We start from the raw sequence: 18,170 nt of genomic DNA, 5'->3' as shown, positions 1-18,170 counted from the left end.
TGGTTTTGTGTTGCCCTGACACATTGTGTCCCATTTCTTTGTCTCTATATTTAGGCCCTGATCCTGCAATGAGTTCCACATGGACAGCTTCTCAAACTGACATGAAACCCCTTCAAAGTTAACGAGGTTCTGAGGATGATTGTTGGCTCAGGTAGGGCCTTAGCTTAGAAGCCGTGTGGACCTGTCTTATCACATGTAGGTAAATAGATAAATAACGGTAATAATCACAGCAGCCAAATGCTGCAGTCCCAAAGCCTAATGGAACCATTAAGTGTCTTTCAGCTGCTTTCACTGAACTGTATGTCCTTACTCACATAAAATTACCACTGAAGTCAACTGGAGTTTGCCTATGTAGAGACTGAATAAGGACTGTAGGATCTGTCTCTTGGCAGTGCAACAAGTGTCTTATCCAAAGCAGATTGCAGCAGGCAGGCAGTTTGATAAGGATGACTGATTTCATTGCTCAGAAAGGGTTCTCTTATGGAGGAGCAGAGCAACTTATTTTCTTGGAATGATGCACTAAACCAAACCACTCTGCTGTTAACCCTCTGAATCTTCAAGTGCATGGTCCAGGGGACATGGCCCTTACCTGGAATGGTAGGTCTGATGCCAGGGAGTGCCAAGCGTGCCCTGAGATATTTGCATCATGCTGGGATCGGGCTGGATCTCGATGAACTTGGTTGAATGCCAGGAATGGGGTCGGCCCACAAGTTCAGCCCGCCTAGGAAGAAAGAGAGCGAATCAAAATATTAGCAACACCCGTCGTTCAGCTCCATTCTCTGGGGTAAGATCTGTGTGAACGGACACTGGCAAATGAACGTCAATGAGCCTCTGTTTGCAGCAACTTTTCAGAAGGGATGGAAAGGGGTAACCAATGAGCCAGTTACCTGGTAAGCATCTGGTGTGCTTACCGGGGTAACTGGTTATCCAGCATCTGGCCCGGCTGGAGCAACCCCCACGCACAGCACGGGGGTTGCTCCAGCCCAGCTGGGCCCACCGCATCACAACACAGCGGCCCTGGTTAACTGGTAAAACATTTTAAGCAGGTTTTTACATCCCTACTTTTTCAGTCAGTTAATTTGAAAGGACACCGAGTTATCCACCACGCCTGTCTTATGCACCCACGACAGCAAACAGTCACACCCGGGCGCACATACCCTCATGCCAATACACAACCGTCAACACACACGGGGACATGCCGACGGGCCATGGATACAGATGGACACAGTAAGCACCGACACACACACACATATTGAACGGTTGTTACCAAGCCCATCGGCTCCTAGTAGAGATGTCTCCTGATGTTTCTTACTTGCAGACATGGGCTCTGATCCAGCATCTGGCCACAGCACTCCAAGCACATGGATCAGCTTGTAGGACCAGGGCTTTATTTGGCAGCAGCTTACTGTGGGATGCTACTTGATAAAAATCCCAGCTTTTTCAAAAATGACTGTGTGTTAAAGCAATGGCGGGCAGAGCTCTCTAAAGAATTAATACCCCGAAAGGGAAAGCGTGGGCAATATTTCAGAGGGTCCTTCAGACTCTTCAGCGCCGATAACTGTCCAGAATGACACATGCCCAACAAGGTCCCATCTGGGACTGGCCCTTTACATCTTCCTTTAGCCAGCCAGCTCTTCCTTCCCAGAGTGTGTCCCAGGCTGCAAATGCTGCCCTGGCACGTCCCACTACACTCACTCTCACGCAATTTGGGGCAAACGACGCCATTTGAAAGCAGAGTGGTCAAGGAGAACATCCCAGCCTGGAAATCAGCTCAGTAGTTCAAGGGACCCGAATGGACAGAGAGTCCCAAAGCCTGAGTCTTTTCAGTCTGCTTCCTTTCCTTCTGTGTACAAATCCCCTTTCTTTATTGTCTGTTATTTTGCTAGAGCTGCCATTACTGCAGCAGTCACGCTCTGTGGGCAATACTCAGTCCCATGCTGAGAGCCAGCACAAGACCTATCTACCACTCACATCCCACAGGAATCCCACCTTGCTAACAGGTGCATCACCTTACAGATAACTCAGCCTGTTCAAGGCAGAGCACCATTCCTCTGCGCCATGCCTCTCTTAAAAGTCTTTGTCGCATGGAGATGTTTACAGATTAGGTACGCATTCCAAATAAACCAAAACATAAATAGCACTAAGTAGACACAGAACAGCTATTTTGAAGATGGTGTCCAGTAGTGCTGCATGAAGCTGTGAAAAAGAAGGTCAAAAGATACTAGACAGTCTAAAAATGCTACGGTCCAGATACACAGCTGGCATAAATTGGTATTTACACCAGCTGACGATCAGGCCCTATGCTCCTCTTAAGGAGAAAGTGCTGAGAAAATGTAGGAAAAATTTCCCAAAGAAAAAAATTATTATTTCAATTTTAAGGGGACCTTTGATCTTGAGTGAAGGGAAGCGATCTGTCCCACCCCTTACACCAGGATCCCATTAATAAGAACTGAATTGAAAATTTAAAAAGGAGGAGCTGAACAAATCAGATTTTACACGTAGGTGTGTTTAAACAGAGCCCTATTGTTCCATCTCTTGCCAAGAAAACAAGGAAGCTGAATGCAGTCGGGTGGGAGGCTGACAGAACTGGATTTGCTAAGTAACTCATGCTGTCGCCTGCTCTTACTCCTGATGTGTCCCTTCATAACACGAAGAGACTTAGGGATTTAAAGGATTTCTTTGTAGTTTCGGTAGAAGTGAAACCTACATTTTCAGTTCTTGCTTACGGAAGCCCATTGTCTGACAGACAGAAGTATGTTTTCCGTGAATCCTTCAGTGGAGGGCTGAAGGAGGAGTTGCTCTGCCCACCTCCTCTAAGCCATTAATACTTTAATAGCAATTCAACCCACAATCCTGCAATCACATCATGAGTAAACAAGGAAGCTGTGAATCTAACTCAAAAGACAAGCACTGCCAGCTTAAGCGTGGGGATAGCCTTGCATTGTGTCCACACCTAGGCGTGGCTGAAAATGTGGATTAAGTGTAATAGAATCGTAGCAGAGTTTAAACTAATAATGGTGGTGCATTGGTACACACCTGCTTGTGTTGTGCTAAATCAGGCACACAAGCTCTGTGGAAAATCTGAGACTGCAACATGCGTATCTGCAACATACAAGGTACCAGACTGGCAAGACTAAGGACTTGATCCAACACCTATTAAATTCCCTGTGACTTCACTAGGATTGGGCCCAAAAGTCTACAGCCAATTGTGCAGAGGATGTTTTCTGTGTAGCAGTGTGTGTGTGTCGCACAACACCATAAGTTCCTGGCATGTGCCTTCTAGCCCAGGAGTGGGCAAGGAGCTTGCTTTTTTGCGTATTTGCACACCTCGGCTACGTCTACACTGGCCCCTTTTCCGGAAGGGGCATGTTAATTTCAGCTATCGTAATAGGGAAATCCGCGGGGGATTTAAATATCCCCCGCGGCATTTAAATAAAAATGTCTGCCGCTTTTTTCCGGCTTTTAGAAAAGCCGGAAAAGAGCGTCTACACTGGCCCCGATCCTCCGGAAAAAGTGCCCTTTTCCGGAGGATCTTATTCCTACTTCAAAGGGCACTTTTTCCAGAGGATCGGGGCCAGTGTAGACGCTCTTTTCCGGCTTTTCTAAAAGCCGGAAAAAAGCGGCGGACATTTTTATTTAAATGCCGCGGGGGATATTTACCTCCAATTGTGTATTACAGGGAAGATGATTACATTGAACTCATCAAAGATAAGCAATGGTTTACCAAAGGCAGGTTTGATTGCAGTCTTGGTGAAAACATTCCATACGTGTGCTTTACTCCAGGGCACAGGTACAAATATAAAATTACTGCAAGAGTAATCATTTTTTAAAATGGCCATAGAAATGGATTTTAAGATCCTGCAACATTGTAAGAACCTGACTCTTATCCTAGATAAACTGACAAAGCTGAACATCTCTCAGGCTATGTCTAGACTACTGACTGGATCGATAGGCAGCGATCGATCCAGCGGGGGTTGATTTGTCGAGTCTAGTATAGACACGATAAACTAACTGCTGATCCTGCTCAGCTTTGTCTCTGGTACTGTACCTCAACAAGAGGCACAAGGGGAGTCAATGGGAGAGCGTCTCCCATCGACACAGTGCAACAAAGACACCACAGTCAGTAGATCTAAGTATGTCAACTTCAGCTACGTTATTTATGTAGCTGAAGTTGTGTGACTTAGATGGATCTCCCATGATAATGCAGACCAGATCGAAATATTGCAGTTCATTTCTGACTCAAGATAAACAATGAGCCAGATTCTCAGCTGGTGTAAATCACTGAAGCTCCATTGACAATGAAGCCAGGCCATTCTATGGAAATCAAGGATCCAACCCAGAAAGTATTTCTAAAGGCAAAACTGCTGATCTGCATTACTCATCAGATGACTCTATATTTGTTTAAGATCTATCCCTGTCCCACTCCTATTTAAATGTTAGGATACTCCATCACAACACTGATAGCAAATCCTCAGCATCTGAAAGTTTAGGACCCTGGTGATTGTAAGCCGTACGCTGCCAGGGTTTGTGGATGGCAGGGTTTGACAGGATGCATGAAAGATATGTTTATAGTGAGATTTTGAAAGCCACCTAAAGGACTTGGATGAATTGGGCATTCAAGCCAATTAGGCATTTTTGCAAATCTATTAAACTCCGTACAGAAGCAAGATCCGCACTAGGAATGTTAAACATGTTTTTTTTTGTCAACGTGTAACCACTTAATTTTTTAGCGTTTCCATGCAGTGGGGCAGGTGGGGAGTTCCTACCTGCTCCCCCACCTCCTGCGCTGCTGCCTCTTAAAAGCTGGCTCCCCACGGGCACCAGCTCCCACCTCCCCCCCTTGCTGCCTCTGATACAGCGGCAGCAAGGGGTGTGTGCATGTAACCATTAAGATTAAGTGATGAGCCCAGGCTTATTGGTTAATCATGTAACTGAGTACACGCTAACATCCCTAGTCCACACTAGTGGATCTCAGTGCAGGACTGGGATCTAACAGGGCTTGTCTACAAAACATTTGGGAACAAGTTTCCTTGCCTGGGACAACAGCAGCCCCTAATCTCCAGGCTTCAATGCCTGGGCTTCAGTCTAAGCCGCAAGATCAAAACACTGTCTACACCACTATTTTTAGAGAGCTTAGCACAAATCTTGCTGTGGGCAGGATGGCTCTCTCTAAAGAGCTGTGATGACCCCCCCCCACGGACTGTCAGGGGAGCAGTGACTCTGATTAGACACAAAAGGCTGTTGAATTCAGCAGGCAATCAAGGAAAATGCATTGGGGAATCGCTAATCTCTTCCTATTACTGTTATTTTAAGTGTTCCTAATTCTAGTAGTTTCGTTTTCAGACAGAAATGGGCATATCACGTTAGAGTTCTTTTACCACTTTCTGGCCAAGGTCTGAGGCAAACTTAATTTTAGCCACTGCAACCAGTGTCTCTTTAATGATGTTTTCATGCCTGCTCTGTGAATGGAATGAAATCTAAAGAAAATGCATTTTAAATCTGTCAACAGTTTAACTGAAACGCTGAACACCCTTTAGCTTGTGTTTCAACTTTAAAAACATAGCTCTGCCTACAAAACAATTAATCCTAATTAGCACACTCATTCAAATCTCTACACACACGTGTTCAGAAAATGCACACAAAAGCTCGTGTCAATATGTCCACGTTTATGAAAACGGGCACCCCGAGCTCTTTCAGTTTCTGGTCTCTTTATACTTTCCCAGTAACATTTTAGGATGCAGTACACCGTTTATAAACCTGGACCAAAAAGAAATGATAATCCCCTACAGTCAGGGCCGGTCCGAGCCATTCGTGCACCTTGGGCCCTGGGAGCGCAGCGCATGCGGGGCCCCATCCCCAGGTGCCCGGCGCACATGCGGCCTCACCCCCGGTTGGTCCAGCAGCCCTGCACAGCGCCTCCTACAATGGGGTGCCCCGGGCAGTAGCCCGGTCAGCTCATAGCTTGGGCCAGCTCTGCCTACAGTACCGGGATTTCTCTTCCTCTTATGTCACGCACCAGCCTCATGATCGGGGTGGGCAAAATACGGTGTCTGGGCTGAATCCAGCCTGCCAAACCTTCAGATTGATGCCCACCACCAACCCTTGGCAAGCTCCCTGCTGGCTATGCCCCCGCACGTTGCTTCAAATCCAGCACAATCTTGCAGCTTCCATTGGACAGAAACTGGCCAATGGGAGCTGCCTGGGTCATGCTTGTGGTCCAGGGGCATGCACGGCAGTGCAGGGGAGCACCTACAGCAGCGTGCAGAGTGCGGCAGGCAGGGAGCCTGCATGAGAGTCCTGCTGGGCTGCTGGCTGGGAGCTGCCTAGGATAAGTGCATCCTGGGCAGAGCCTGCCTCTGGCATCCTCCCTCCAACTCCCTGCCCCAGGTCACAACCCAAACACCTGCACCCCTTGCTCTACCCCTTGTCACAATTCCTTCCCAGACCCTGCACCTCTTCTGGACCCCAGTCCCTGCCCCAGGTCACAACCGCCTCCTTTACCCAACCTCCATCCCAGACCCCAGACCCTCTTCTACACCCCAATCCTATACCCCAAACTCTCTTCTGCACCCCACCTCCATCCCAGGCCCTGCACTTCCTCCATTAACACCATGTAAGAGTGCAGCCCTTGACCACTTTCCAAATTCTTGGAGTGGCCCAATCAAAAATGATTGTGCACGCCTGCTCAAGATCAATGCAACTATTTGTGGGCAGCCTTTATAATTTAGCGATGTACTTGCAGTGGGGAGGAAGAACAGCACAAAGAACCGTGCACACAGACTTTGGACCAGATTCACATGAACACTCCAGTTGCTTTGTCCTGCTCTGAGATGCAAAGCCCCGCACATCCAGTTTAGCCGCACACTTAAGACTGGTTTTCTGGCCGCTCTGCATCAGCAGAACAGCACAAAGCAACGGGAGCAGACAGGTGAATCTGGCTGTTAACTACATAGAATCGTTGGACTGGAAGGGACCTCGAGAGGTCATCTAGTCAGGTCCCTCGCATGAAAGGCATTATCTAGATCAGTGGTTCTCAACCTGTGGGTCAGGACCCCATTTTAATGAGGTTTCTAGGGTAGCTTGAACTTGCTGGAGCTCATGGCCAAAGCCAGAGAGCTGCTGCCCTAGGCGGTGGGGCTCAGGTTACAGGCCCCCTGTGCATAGGTGCTGGTATTAGGGGCGTGGGAGGTGCTACAAGTGCCCCCTGGCTTGAAGTGGTTTCCATTATATACAGGGATTAGTTTGGTTCAATGGCTCTCAGCAGCTCCAGTGTAGAAATGGTTCTAGTCCCCTGCTTCTATCTCGGGCTCAAGTGCTTGGGCTTTGACTTCCCCCACCTGGGGGAGCAGGGCTCAGACAGACTCAGGTTTCACTACCCCCCACGCCCGCCCTGGAGCTAGGTTGCAATTTTCATTATCAGAAGGGGGGACACAGTGCAATGAAGTTTGAAATCTAGACCATCCCTGAGGGGTGTGTGTCTAACCTGCTCCTATAAACCTCCAGGCAATTTATTCCCATACTTAGCCTCCCTGACAGTGAGGAAGTTTTTCCTAATGCCCAACTTAAACCTCATTGCTGCACTTTAAGCCCATTGCACCTTGTCCAATCCTCAATGGTTAACAAGACCAACTATTCTCCCTTCTTTTTGTAACCCCCATTGCAGGCCTGATTCTCCTCTCACATCCTTTTTAACACTAGTGTTCAGTTCACATCACTGTGCGTTTCATCTGACTTCGATCAAGGTGAAGTGAAAATCAAGCCCAGTTGTTATTTCATTTTGACCGAGCTCCTGATCAAAAGGGAGAGGGGAGGGGAATATCCTATTTAGGGTGCTGATTTAGTGAAAAGAAATAAAGCATACCCGGGAGAAAGGTGTTTGGTTTTACCATTTTAAAAACAAATAGAAAACAAAAACAGCAACGGAAAAAAGCAACAGTGAGAAAATTAAATACACTTGCTTTTATTATTGTGTTGAAGATTACTGTGATTTAGAGTTTATCTTGCATTATGGAGCTATTTGAGTTAGCCAGGAACAGTTCCTCAACTGTTATATATGCCTATTCCTTTTATAGTACGAAGATATGGATACTGTGGATCAGACCTAAGGACTTCACTTACAACAAGTATGGGATTTAGTCACTGTGGGTACGTCTACACTTGCACCCTAGTTCGAACTAGGGATGCAAATGTAGGCAATCGAAATTGCTAATGAAGTGGGGATTTAAATATTCCATGCTTCATTAGCATAATCTCACCCGCGCACTATTCCGCTCGCCAGCTGATTCGAACCAGGAAGTGCGCTCTGGGCCGCAGTAGTTTGAATCACACTCCTTGGTTCGAACTAACGTTACTCCTCAAAAAATAGGAGTTAGTTCGAAAAAAGGGGTTTGATTCGAACTACCGCAGCCTGAAGTGCACTTCCTGGTTTGAATCACCTGGCGATCAGAATAGCGCACGGGTGAGATTATGCTAATGAAGTGTGGGATATTTAAATCCCCGCTTCGTTAGCAATTTTAGTCGCCCATATTTGCATCCTTAGTTCGAACTAGGGTGCAAGTGTAGATGTACCCTGTTTGACACATCCAGGGATTTATTAGTAAAATTCCTCCTATTGTGAGGAAGTTACGCAAAGCTCTTGAAGGTACGGACCACATATATATGAAAACCACAGACAAATAATATGGATGAGAGGATGGAAAAATATATGTCCTGAATGTGAAGGTTTTGAACGTGTATGAATGGACCAGGATCCCGAACTGCTTTAAATCAGCGTAACTCCATTGGAGGTAATGCTCATTTATAAGCGGTTGAGAATCTGACCGTCATAGACTAAGTGGAAGAAAATAGATCTGTCGCAACCTCAGGAGTTCCCCCCACAAATAAATCACAGAACACAACACAGCTGCAGAGCTGTGGAGAGGGTTCTATGCTGCTGCTGTTCATCAGAAAGTTGGTTAAAAGTGGCTGGATTGTCCATTACCCCTCACCCTGGGCAGTATCTCATCCTGGGGCAATACGTACTAGGGATGTGAAATATCGATTATTTGAATAATCAAGTAACCGCATGAATTCTTATTGGTTAATTGACTATTCTATATCCCCGGGGGTGGGGCTGGCAGCCACTTCGCTCTGGCCTCACTCCTGTGGAGCCCCCTGCCACTCCGCGCTGCTGCCTCTGTATCAGAGGCAGCAGCGTGGGGTGGCAGCAGCCTCTATCTGGGGGGAAAGTCTGAGCTCCTGGACCCAGCATGAGCTGGAATTGAGCCCAGATACCTGCCCACCTGGCTCCTAATACACTTTAAATGCAGAGCCACAGTGGGCTAGGTCCTGAACCTGGTGTGAACCAGGGTTGAGCTGGGTTGCTAGCCAGCCTGCTAAAAAATGTACTGGTGCAGGGAGTGGGGGGTGAATGAATGTAGTCTATAGCATTAACCTATAAGCTTTTGCTTATCAGTTAACTGGTTAATCGACTACACAATTACATCCATAATACATACACAAGAGGCTAAACAATGGGAATCCGGCCCCTAAGTCTCTAAGCTCATCTACAGAGAACATTAACACACAAAGCAAGATGAGTTCCAAAACAGAGATGTTACCTCATAGCAAACATCGGCATTTTTTATAGTAACCCTCTGGCCAAATCAGCATTGCATGGAGAAGGTGCTTTGCACATGGCCCTTTCTCTGTGCTCTCTGTTCTTCTTTTGGCCTCTTTTTAGGTACAACTTCTCCAGGAGCTCCGTTTTCTGCTGCAGCTGTCCCGTCGGATTTGATTCCAGAGCACTGAGTTTTAGGGAAGTTTCATCAACCAACCATTCCGCTAATATGACTCAAGTTCCAGGGATCCCACCGCAAATCATGCTAGAAGTAATTAACTGCTGAGTGTCACAACGCAACACAAGAAAAAAAGGAGGGGAAGAAAACTGCTGACTACTTCCACTGGGGGGGGAAAATGCTTTTATGGCAGAACCCAAGATAAAATCCAAAGTTCCTTTTCAAATGATCTCACCCATAACAACTGCAGCCTCCTCCACACACAAAAACGACACTGTCTGCACAACCCCCACGCTTCTCTATGGGCATCACTGCAAAATGCTGCAGAAAGACCTTGGGAGGGATCTGTACGTTTTGGTGCCATTCTTATCCAGTGTGGAGCAATCATGCAGCATAAAGGTTGCCGTACGTCTATAGCAGCACTGGGGTGCATAACAGATGACGAGAGCAGGGAGAATGGGATCTCGAGTGCACAAAGCAGTCCTTATACCACACCCCTGAATGCCCCTGAATCTCACATTGCAACAGTTCATCAACAGATTGCCAATGGCAATATATTAGGAGAGAATGGATGCCAGGGCCAGCACTGTAAAACTGCCCCATTGTCAGGGGTTTAGAACTTGGCTATACAAATTAATTTCACTTAACAAGGAGAAGTGGTTTAACATTAAGAAGGGGTTCCTGCAAAAGTAGGCATAACTAACAACTGCCTTCCAAGGCACCACATGCACCTGGCTTACCAAATCTCTCACCTGAAATCACAACGGGATGCATTAAGGGGTCAAACCTCCATTTTCAGCTACGAGTCTAAGTAAAGGGAGTTTCTTACATATCAAGTAATTAATAGGTTTCTCCATCTTTTACGAGGGCTATATTTTGCATTAAGTTACATCCAGGAAACACCACTGCAGTTCATGGTCCTGTCACAGTGCACAGTGCAGGGGATCTAGGTTTGATTTCAAACTATACATTTTATATGAAGGTAGCCTCCGATTCAGCCATTCACTTAAGCGCACAATTAACTTCAGTCTGTGCTTGTGTCCCATGTAAGTTGATAAAAGTTAAGCGCATACTTAAAATACTTGGTTGGCGCAGGGCTTTGAGTGTTTATTAAATGGAAGGGTTGCCAACAATAGCTAAGAGTCAGGCATAGGGTAAGAAAGCCCTGGGAACATTTCTCAATCATGTCACGCTGCTGTATCTCAGCTGCAATAGCTCTGGCTGTACTAGTCCAAAGTGTCTCTTGAGCAGAGAAAGGCCCCTCAGCAAAATTACACAGACTTTTGAGACACAGGTGAATGTCTAGCGTGAGAGAGCACAAATCCCATCTTCATTCATGAGCAAAGGTAGCTCTGCAGAGATGAAAGACTAGTGCATTCATTCAGTACACAACTGTGGGTGGAATGTTTTCTCCAACTCATAGTTAAATACTGCAACACAAAGAGAGTCCCCTCAGGTTCTTCTGAAGACAAAAAGGGGTTGCAATAAACATTTCAGCCAGGCTGGGCAGGTCAAGAGGGCTGCCAAACTTCTCATAAGATGGTTTACCTTCTTCTAAATGGAGCACCCACTTTGTGGATCTAGGGGGCTGGAGCACATGACTTATGAGGAGAGGCTGAGAGATTTGGGTTTGTTTAGTCCGCAGAGGAGAAGAGTGAGGGGGGATTTGATAGCAGCCTTCAACTTCCTGAAGGGGGGTTCTAAAGAGGACGGAGGGAGGCTGTTCTCAGTAGTGATGGATGGCAGAACAAGGAGCAATGGTCTCAAGTTACAGTGAGGGAGGTCTAGGTTGGATATTTGGAAAAACTATTTCGCTAGGAGGGTGGGGAAGCACTGGAATGGGTTACCTAGAGAGGTGGTGGAATCTCCATCCCTAGAGGTTTTTAAGTCCTGGCTTGACAAGGTCCTGGCTGGGTTGATTTAGTTGGGATTGGTCCTGCTTGGGGCAGGGGGCTGGACTTTATGACCTTCTGAGGTCTCCTCCAGCCCTAGGATTCTAACAGCAGCAGGGGCTTACAAATACAGGCACATGGTAGCATAAATTATATTATAAGATCAAGTTATAAGGTCAACAACACATATTTCTGCGCATCCAGAAATATAATTTATGCTACCATGTGCCGAAAGTGTCCGTCTGCTATGTACATTGGACAAACGTCTCAGACACTTCGCCAAAGGATCAATGCCCACAAAACAGATATTAGACAGGATCACAAAGAAAAAAACAGTTTCTTGCCATTTCAATCAGAAAGGACATTGTCTCAACGACTTGATTACCTGCATCCTGCTTCAAAGGCCTTTTAAGACTACACTTGAAAGAGAATCCTCTGAACTGTCATTCATGCTTAAATTTGACACTTTACACTTAAGTTTGAATAAAGACTCTAATTATCTTACCCATTACAAAGATAGCTTCCCCAATTATCACCTCTAATATCATTAGCTCACAGACATCTACCTCCCCCACAATCCCCTTTCTGTTCTGAAATTTGATTTGTCCTTTTCATATGTGTTCATTTTTTAAAATTGTATCCTTTGGTATATATGGTTGTGACAATTTTCTTCCACTATTTGATCTGAGGAAGTGGTTCTGGCCCACGAAAGCTCATCACCTAATAAACCAGCTTGTTAGTCTTTAAAGTGCTACATAGTCCTGTATTTTGTTTCAGCTACACCAGACCAACATGGCTACATTTCTATCACTATTCTAGGCTAATGTATTTCATACAATCATAGAACACTAGAACTGGAAGGGATCCTAAGAGGTCATCGAGTCCAGTCCCCTATCCTCATGGCAGGACTAAGCACCATCTAGACCAGGGGTGTCCAAACTTTTTTCAAAGAGGGCCAGATTTGATGAAGTGAACATGCGTGAGGGCCGACCATTTTGCCTGACATTCTTTGAACCATTAAAATTAAATGCAAATTAACTATTTTATGCAAAGTTTATTGCAAACGGCAAACGACATAACACCAACTATACATGTTGTGTCCAAATATATTTATAACTGATTTAGACCAACTGACATTAACTGAGATTTTACAATGTATTCATCTCAATTGAAAAAAAAACTTGCCTACACTAATGTGAAGGGTGAAACTGAGATCTGGACTGCAGTACATAGGCTAGGTCTGGTTCAAAGGCAGTCCCTGATCTCAGCAGCTGCGGAGTCCGTCCCTGATCTCAGCAGCTGCGGAGTCCGTCCCTGCACTCTCAGCCCCAAGGTAGAGGGCTTGCAGGGTCAGAGGCGGGCGGAGAGCGCAGGGCACGCTGGCCTCACGGCGGCCCGGGGGCAGGGCGAACCCGTAGCCAAGCGGGGGAGCGGGGCTGCGGACGTGCCCTACATGGTGGACTTTAGGACCGCAGCGGCCGCCATGGACGGCGGCGGCACGGCCGGAAGCGGCGCCAGTCAGAGGAGCGCCGGGGAGCCAGGAGAGGGGGAGGAAGCGGGGGCTGTCCCTGCACTCTCAGCCCCAAAGCGGAGTGCAGGGGCAGGGTTTGGGACCGCGGCGGCGGCGGCCCGAAGCGGCACGCTGAGCGCGCCAGTTAAAAAAAGCACCGGGGACCCGGGAGAAGCGGGGGGCCGTATTAAATCCGACCGCGGGCCGCATTTGGCCCGCGGGCCGGACTTTGGACATGCCTGATCTAGACCATTCCTGATAGATTTCTATCCAACCTGCTCTTAAATATCTCCAGAGATGGAGATTCCACAGCTTCCTTGGGCAATTTATTTCCCTTTTATCACTCTTGTATACCCCTCTGGCCTGACCCTGGCACACTACACACCAATCAGATGATCTTCATCAAATCATGGCTGACAAATGAATCAAAGAACCTTTGGTGGGTCTAGATTTTCCCAGTACAAGATAATCCATGTGCATGGACTCATGTGCCCATAGAGATGGGTATAACAGTCCACCAGCATGGATCATCCTGCTGAATCAGGGCCCATGCCTGCAATTCAGATAAACAAGGGAAAATCCATTGTCATCAATGGAGCTAGACTGATTTACACCTGATGAGAATCTGGCCCAGAGGTTGTTATATTTCACTGTAGCAATATCCTGGGCACCATTAGAGGGATATATTCTATGTGCATCTACCAAAATGAAAACCAACCCCCAAACCTGAAAATAAATCAACTGCATTGCATATCCCGCTTCATATTTGTATTGGCCCATTGTCATCAATGCAATCCTTGTGCTTTGCTATTAAGCAGAAGGTGAATGAAAACTAAAACACACAGAAAGCCAATTAGGGTTTCTACAGAGTGAAGCCCCAATCCACTCAAAGAGACGTCAATCATAATTAAGGTGCAGTTATGGTTCTCGAAACAGCACACTGGACTAGGCCAATTAGGAAGAAAATCAACCTTAATAGCCTCAGCTTTATTTCTCTTTACCCTTTCTGGCTTTTTAGAACTCTTCTACGGAGTTTTGGTGCCAGTTGGGAGGAGGCTGTGTTCCTTGCTAGACATTACTGAAGAATATTGAAAACTCACCAGAAAGATTAGTCAAGTCAGTGAAGCATTACTTAGAGTGTCACCAGATCAACATCAGGCCAAGAGGACCTCCCCACAAGGTTTGCGAAAATGGGACAGAACTACAAACACACATTTATTCTTCTGCACATTCTCAAGAAACATTCTTTCACTATCAACAGTGTAGGCAGGTTGAAAAAAGGAACTTCACAAAGCTTAGTAAGACCTGTGAATATACTGCAAGCTGGCTTTTAATCCTGTTTTTTTTTTAAATAATTCAAAATATATTGAGTAGTACACGAAGGGTTATTTCTAATAGACAACTTCTTGCCTTAGGAAATAAATTTACAGTGTCCCCAAGATTTCTAGCTTGTTTGATCTTCAAAGATCAAGGGTCACATTTATCTGCCGCGATCCACAGAGTTCTAGCGGGGACCAGTTTGGTCCCACTTCTTTTGCTGGCCTCATTCCTAGTTCTTAAGACAGGTTTCACTTTTTGCCCTTAGCTGAGAGACTCAAATGCTATTTGTTTACTGTCTTTGACAAGCTACATTTAGGATACCTGAATGGTGCAACATTGAATCTTTATAGCCATGTCACATTGTATTTGTTGTGAAAGCTTTAACACCCCTGTAAATTCACTTTACATTTAGTAGGGCTAGTTTAGACCAGCACTTCGTTTGTGGCAAGCTGGGGTGTAACCTGACCTCATGCTAGCCTGCGGTGCATTTAGACCTTCTCTATATTTACGGGGAGATTGATGCTCTGGAGATCAATCTTCTGGGCTTTGATTTAGTGGGTCTAGTAACGATCTGCTAAATTGACCACTGATGGCATCCCTGTTGACCCCGATACTCCACAAGGCTGTGAGGAGTAAGGGAAGTGGACAAAAGAGTTTCTCCCGTCAATCTCCCACAGTGCAGACACCACAGAAAGTTGATTTAAGGGTACATCGATTCCAGCTACTCAATTCTTGTAGCTGGAGTTGCGTGTCTTACGCTGAATTTCTCATGTAGTGTAGACTTGGCTTAAGTGCCCATGTGAACCCATCTGTTGGGTACCAGAAAGTCTGGAGGGAGCTTTGATCTAGTCCCATTTCAAAGTGGAGCCACTCCGAATGCATTAGGAAACATTAAAGCACAGCAGCAGAGTGCACAGGGACAATATGTGCACAGCCGGGTATCATGGGTAGGATTTACACACATCCCTTGCTGTGAACTAAGAGTATGCCTGTACAGCAAAAAACACCTGACAGCTGTGAGTCTCAGAACCTGGGGTTAGTTGGCTTGGGCTAAAAATAGTAGTGTAGGAATTCCTGTTTGTGCTGGAGCCCAGTTTCTGAAATCCAGTGAGCTTCTAAAGATGGGGAAACTGAGGTAGACAGTGGCGATGTGACTTGCCAAAGGAAACCAGAGCTGGTAACTGGATTATGCTCTAATTACCTGATGCTTAAAAAATCATTCAGTAAAAAGTACAGCTACTGACAAGCTCTCTTAAATTCAAAGCTCATCTTCCTTAGGCGAAGACGCCCACTGACGTCGGGTGACATTAACTGGACAACTCACTTGAACAAAGCGAGCAGGATTTGGCTGTTAGTAGGAGAGCCGATGTAAAGTAACTACATGCTCGTTGATGAACATCGTCAACACCTGTCCCCTACTGGAATCTTTTTGGAATGCCGATTTCTAACAATTGGTCATATTTATTTAATCCCCTTTATAAAGTAAATGAAAGGGGATACCAAATCCTAAATTTTGAAGGGAAACTATACTGGTGTTGTTCCATTGCCAGAGCATTCATGCTGTTCCCCCGTGGCCGTGGCTTAGGCAAGTAAAAGTCAGGGCAAATGAACTGTTCTTGCCTGGTGATATCTAGAGAACAGGGAGGCTGGACTGGAAGTCTGGAGGAGTCTGAAGTACAACCTCTCCCCTAGTCTCATGTTCTTGCTACAATTTCACAGTACTTTCCTTTACTGGAAAAGAGGAAGAACAGAGAGCTATGGAAAAGGTGCCTGATTATACTGAATGGCTTTTCTACTTTTTAGCATGTGTCTTGGTGAAGAACTCCAGCTATTTCTGTCTCCCCAGGCATGGCCATTATGAGCTCTTGAAGTGATATCAAAACAAAATACCCTCAGCCAGACCCCCGGTTGGCATATATCAGCAGAGTTCTCTTGAAGTCGTTGAGCGATGCTGGCCCAGCAGGTTTAATGTAAATATTTTTTCTGGCTCTTCTTCAGTCAAGACACGATTAGTTGAGAAACGGCAAGAGAACAGGAAAGACCAAAGTGCTTAAGTGCTTGGGCTAGAAAACACACAGCAACAGCATCAGGAGAAACTTCTAACCAATGGATGGAATGTGCTTTCCCACTCTCACTCGTTTCCGACATGGTGCGGTACCGGGCCGGCCAGTGGCAGGAAATATGTCACACGATAAGCCTGATTATCCAACTGTAATGGGGACAGTGAATAATTGCAGAGAGCAAAGGGGATTTGCAATGTAATTAGCAGACATCAGGAACGTGATCCTGGTTTGGATAACTATTTCAGACGGGATATCTGAACTCCATCCTTTTTGTGCTGTTATGTCTGATTTTCCTCCCATTTCCCCAGATCACATCCAAAGCAATTCTGCTGAATTCAATGGAGGGACACACATCAAGGCCTTGCTGTCCCCATGTCTACTTTGCTTCTATACTTGTATATGTACTATGTATGCATTTACATACCACAGATAGTCCAAACCAGACCCTTAGCCTGGGCAGATCATAGATAAATCGATCAACACTAACAGAGGATCTGACCTCTGATTTCAACTGTGTTTTCCTGATTTGCCCCTGAACTTTTGAGAGCAGTCTCCAGGCCCTATGACTTAATGGCTTAGTCAGTGTGGAGAGCATGTTGCAGCAACTGGATTCAGCCCTGGTGCAGTTCAAACTGCCAGGCCCAACCTAACTTATGAGACCTGCCTAAGGTCCCTTAGGAGACTTGCATCAATGAAGGGGCAGGCAAAAACAAGCTCAGGTCTGCCATGATCCCTTCTGTCCCTACCCCTGCACTGCTCCATCCTTCCTTTTCCTATGGGGATGGGAGATGTGCCTCCACCAGATTTACACCAACCAAGAGTTACCTGGCACGGCGGTAATTCTCCACTTGTCTTCTCCACTGGCTTGCAGTGCCTAGCAAACCTGAAAATACAGCCCCTATATGCAGTCCAGTGGCACCTTCGAGTGTAACAAAAATATATGACATCATGAGCTTTTGTGGATAAAATCCACTTCCTCAGATGAGTTGGAGTGGAAATAGCAGAATCCAAGATATATACATGACAGCAACAGAAGAATATACATATTTTTGTTAATCTCTAAAGTGCCACAGGAGTCTAGGGTTGCCAGATGGTTTCCACAAAAATACCGGGCACACTCGACATTACATCACAATCTACGTTACATCTTGTTTAGAAAATACCGGACATTTCTATTTTCTCATTTCTATTTTCTCAATTTGTTTCCTGAACAGAAAGCTCAAATGCTGGACTGTCCAGTTCAAAACTGGACACCTGGCAACCCTTCACAGGACTGCTTGTTGTTTTTAAAGTTACAAACTAACTCGTTATATGAGGAATAACAGTTATTTCGAGAGAATGGTTTTCTGCTGCTAGACAGGGCATTTTATTTCACAATAATGCAATTTCAAAATGGCAACCGGACACGATTATGCTAATTAAACGCAGGATATTTAAATCCCGCACTTCATTAGCCATTTCGGTACACTACATTTGCATCCCTATCTCGAGATAGGGAGCAGCTGTAGACATACCCTAAATGTTTAGCGTATTATAACAAAATAATTTTACCAACCACTGTTTCCACTCACATTTTTCATTAACCTCCCTTATTCACACTAACTGCGCG

The 18,170-nt window shown here is 45.8% G+C and overlaps 1 protein-coding gene across 7 annotated transcripts in view; it reads right to left on the bottom strand.

Moving 5' to 3' along the window:
• Positions 1 to 18,170, bottom strand: part of SHROOM3 (shroom family member 3) — a 240,827-nt gene that overhangs the window by 41,432 nt on the left and 181,225 nt on the right. For 6 of the 7 annotated variants that reach the window (XM_006133874.4, XM_075929433.1, XM_006133877.4 and 3 more), the window contains one exon: positions 590 to 721. In XM_006133874.4, the coding sequence (XP_006133936.2) occupies positions 590 to 721 (132 nt within the window). Of the gene's footprint in view, positions 1 to 589; positions 722 to 9,599; positions 18,096 to 18,170 lie in introns of those variants that run through there. The other variant, XM_075929435.1, reaches the window with a different exon arrangement.

This window comes from Pelodiscus sinensis, chromosome 5 (genome assembly GCF_049634645.1).
Source record: "Pelodiscus sinensis isolate JC-2024 chromosome 5, ASM4963464v1, whole genome shotgun sequence".
Taxonomy (NCBI): Eukaryota; Metazoa; Chordata; order Testudines; family Trionychidae; genus Pelodiscus; species Pelodiscus sinensis.
This window is presented reverse-complemented; position numbering and strand designations above follow the sequence as displayed.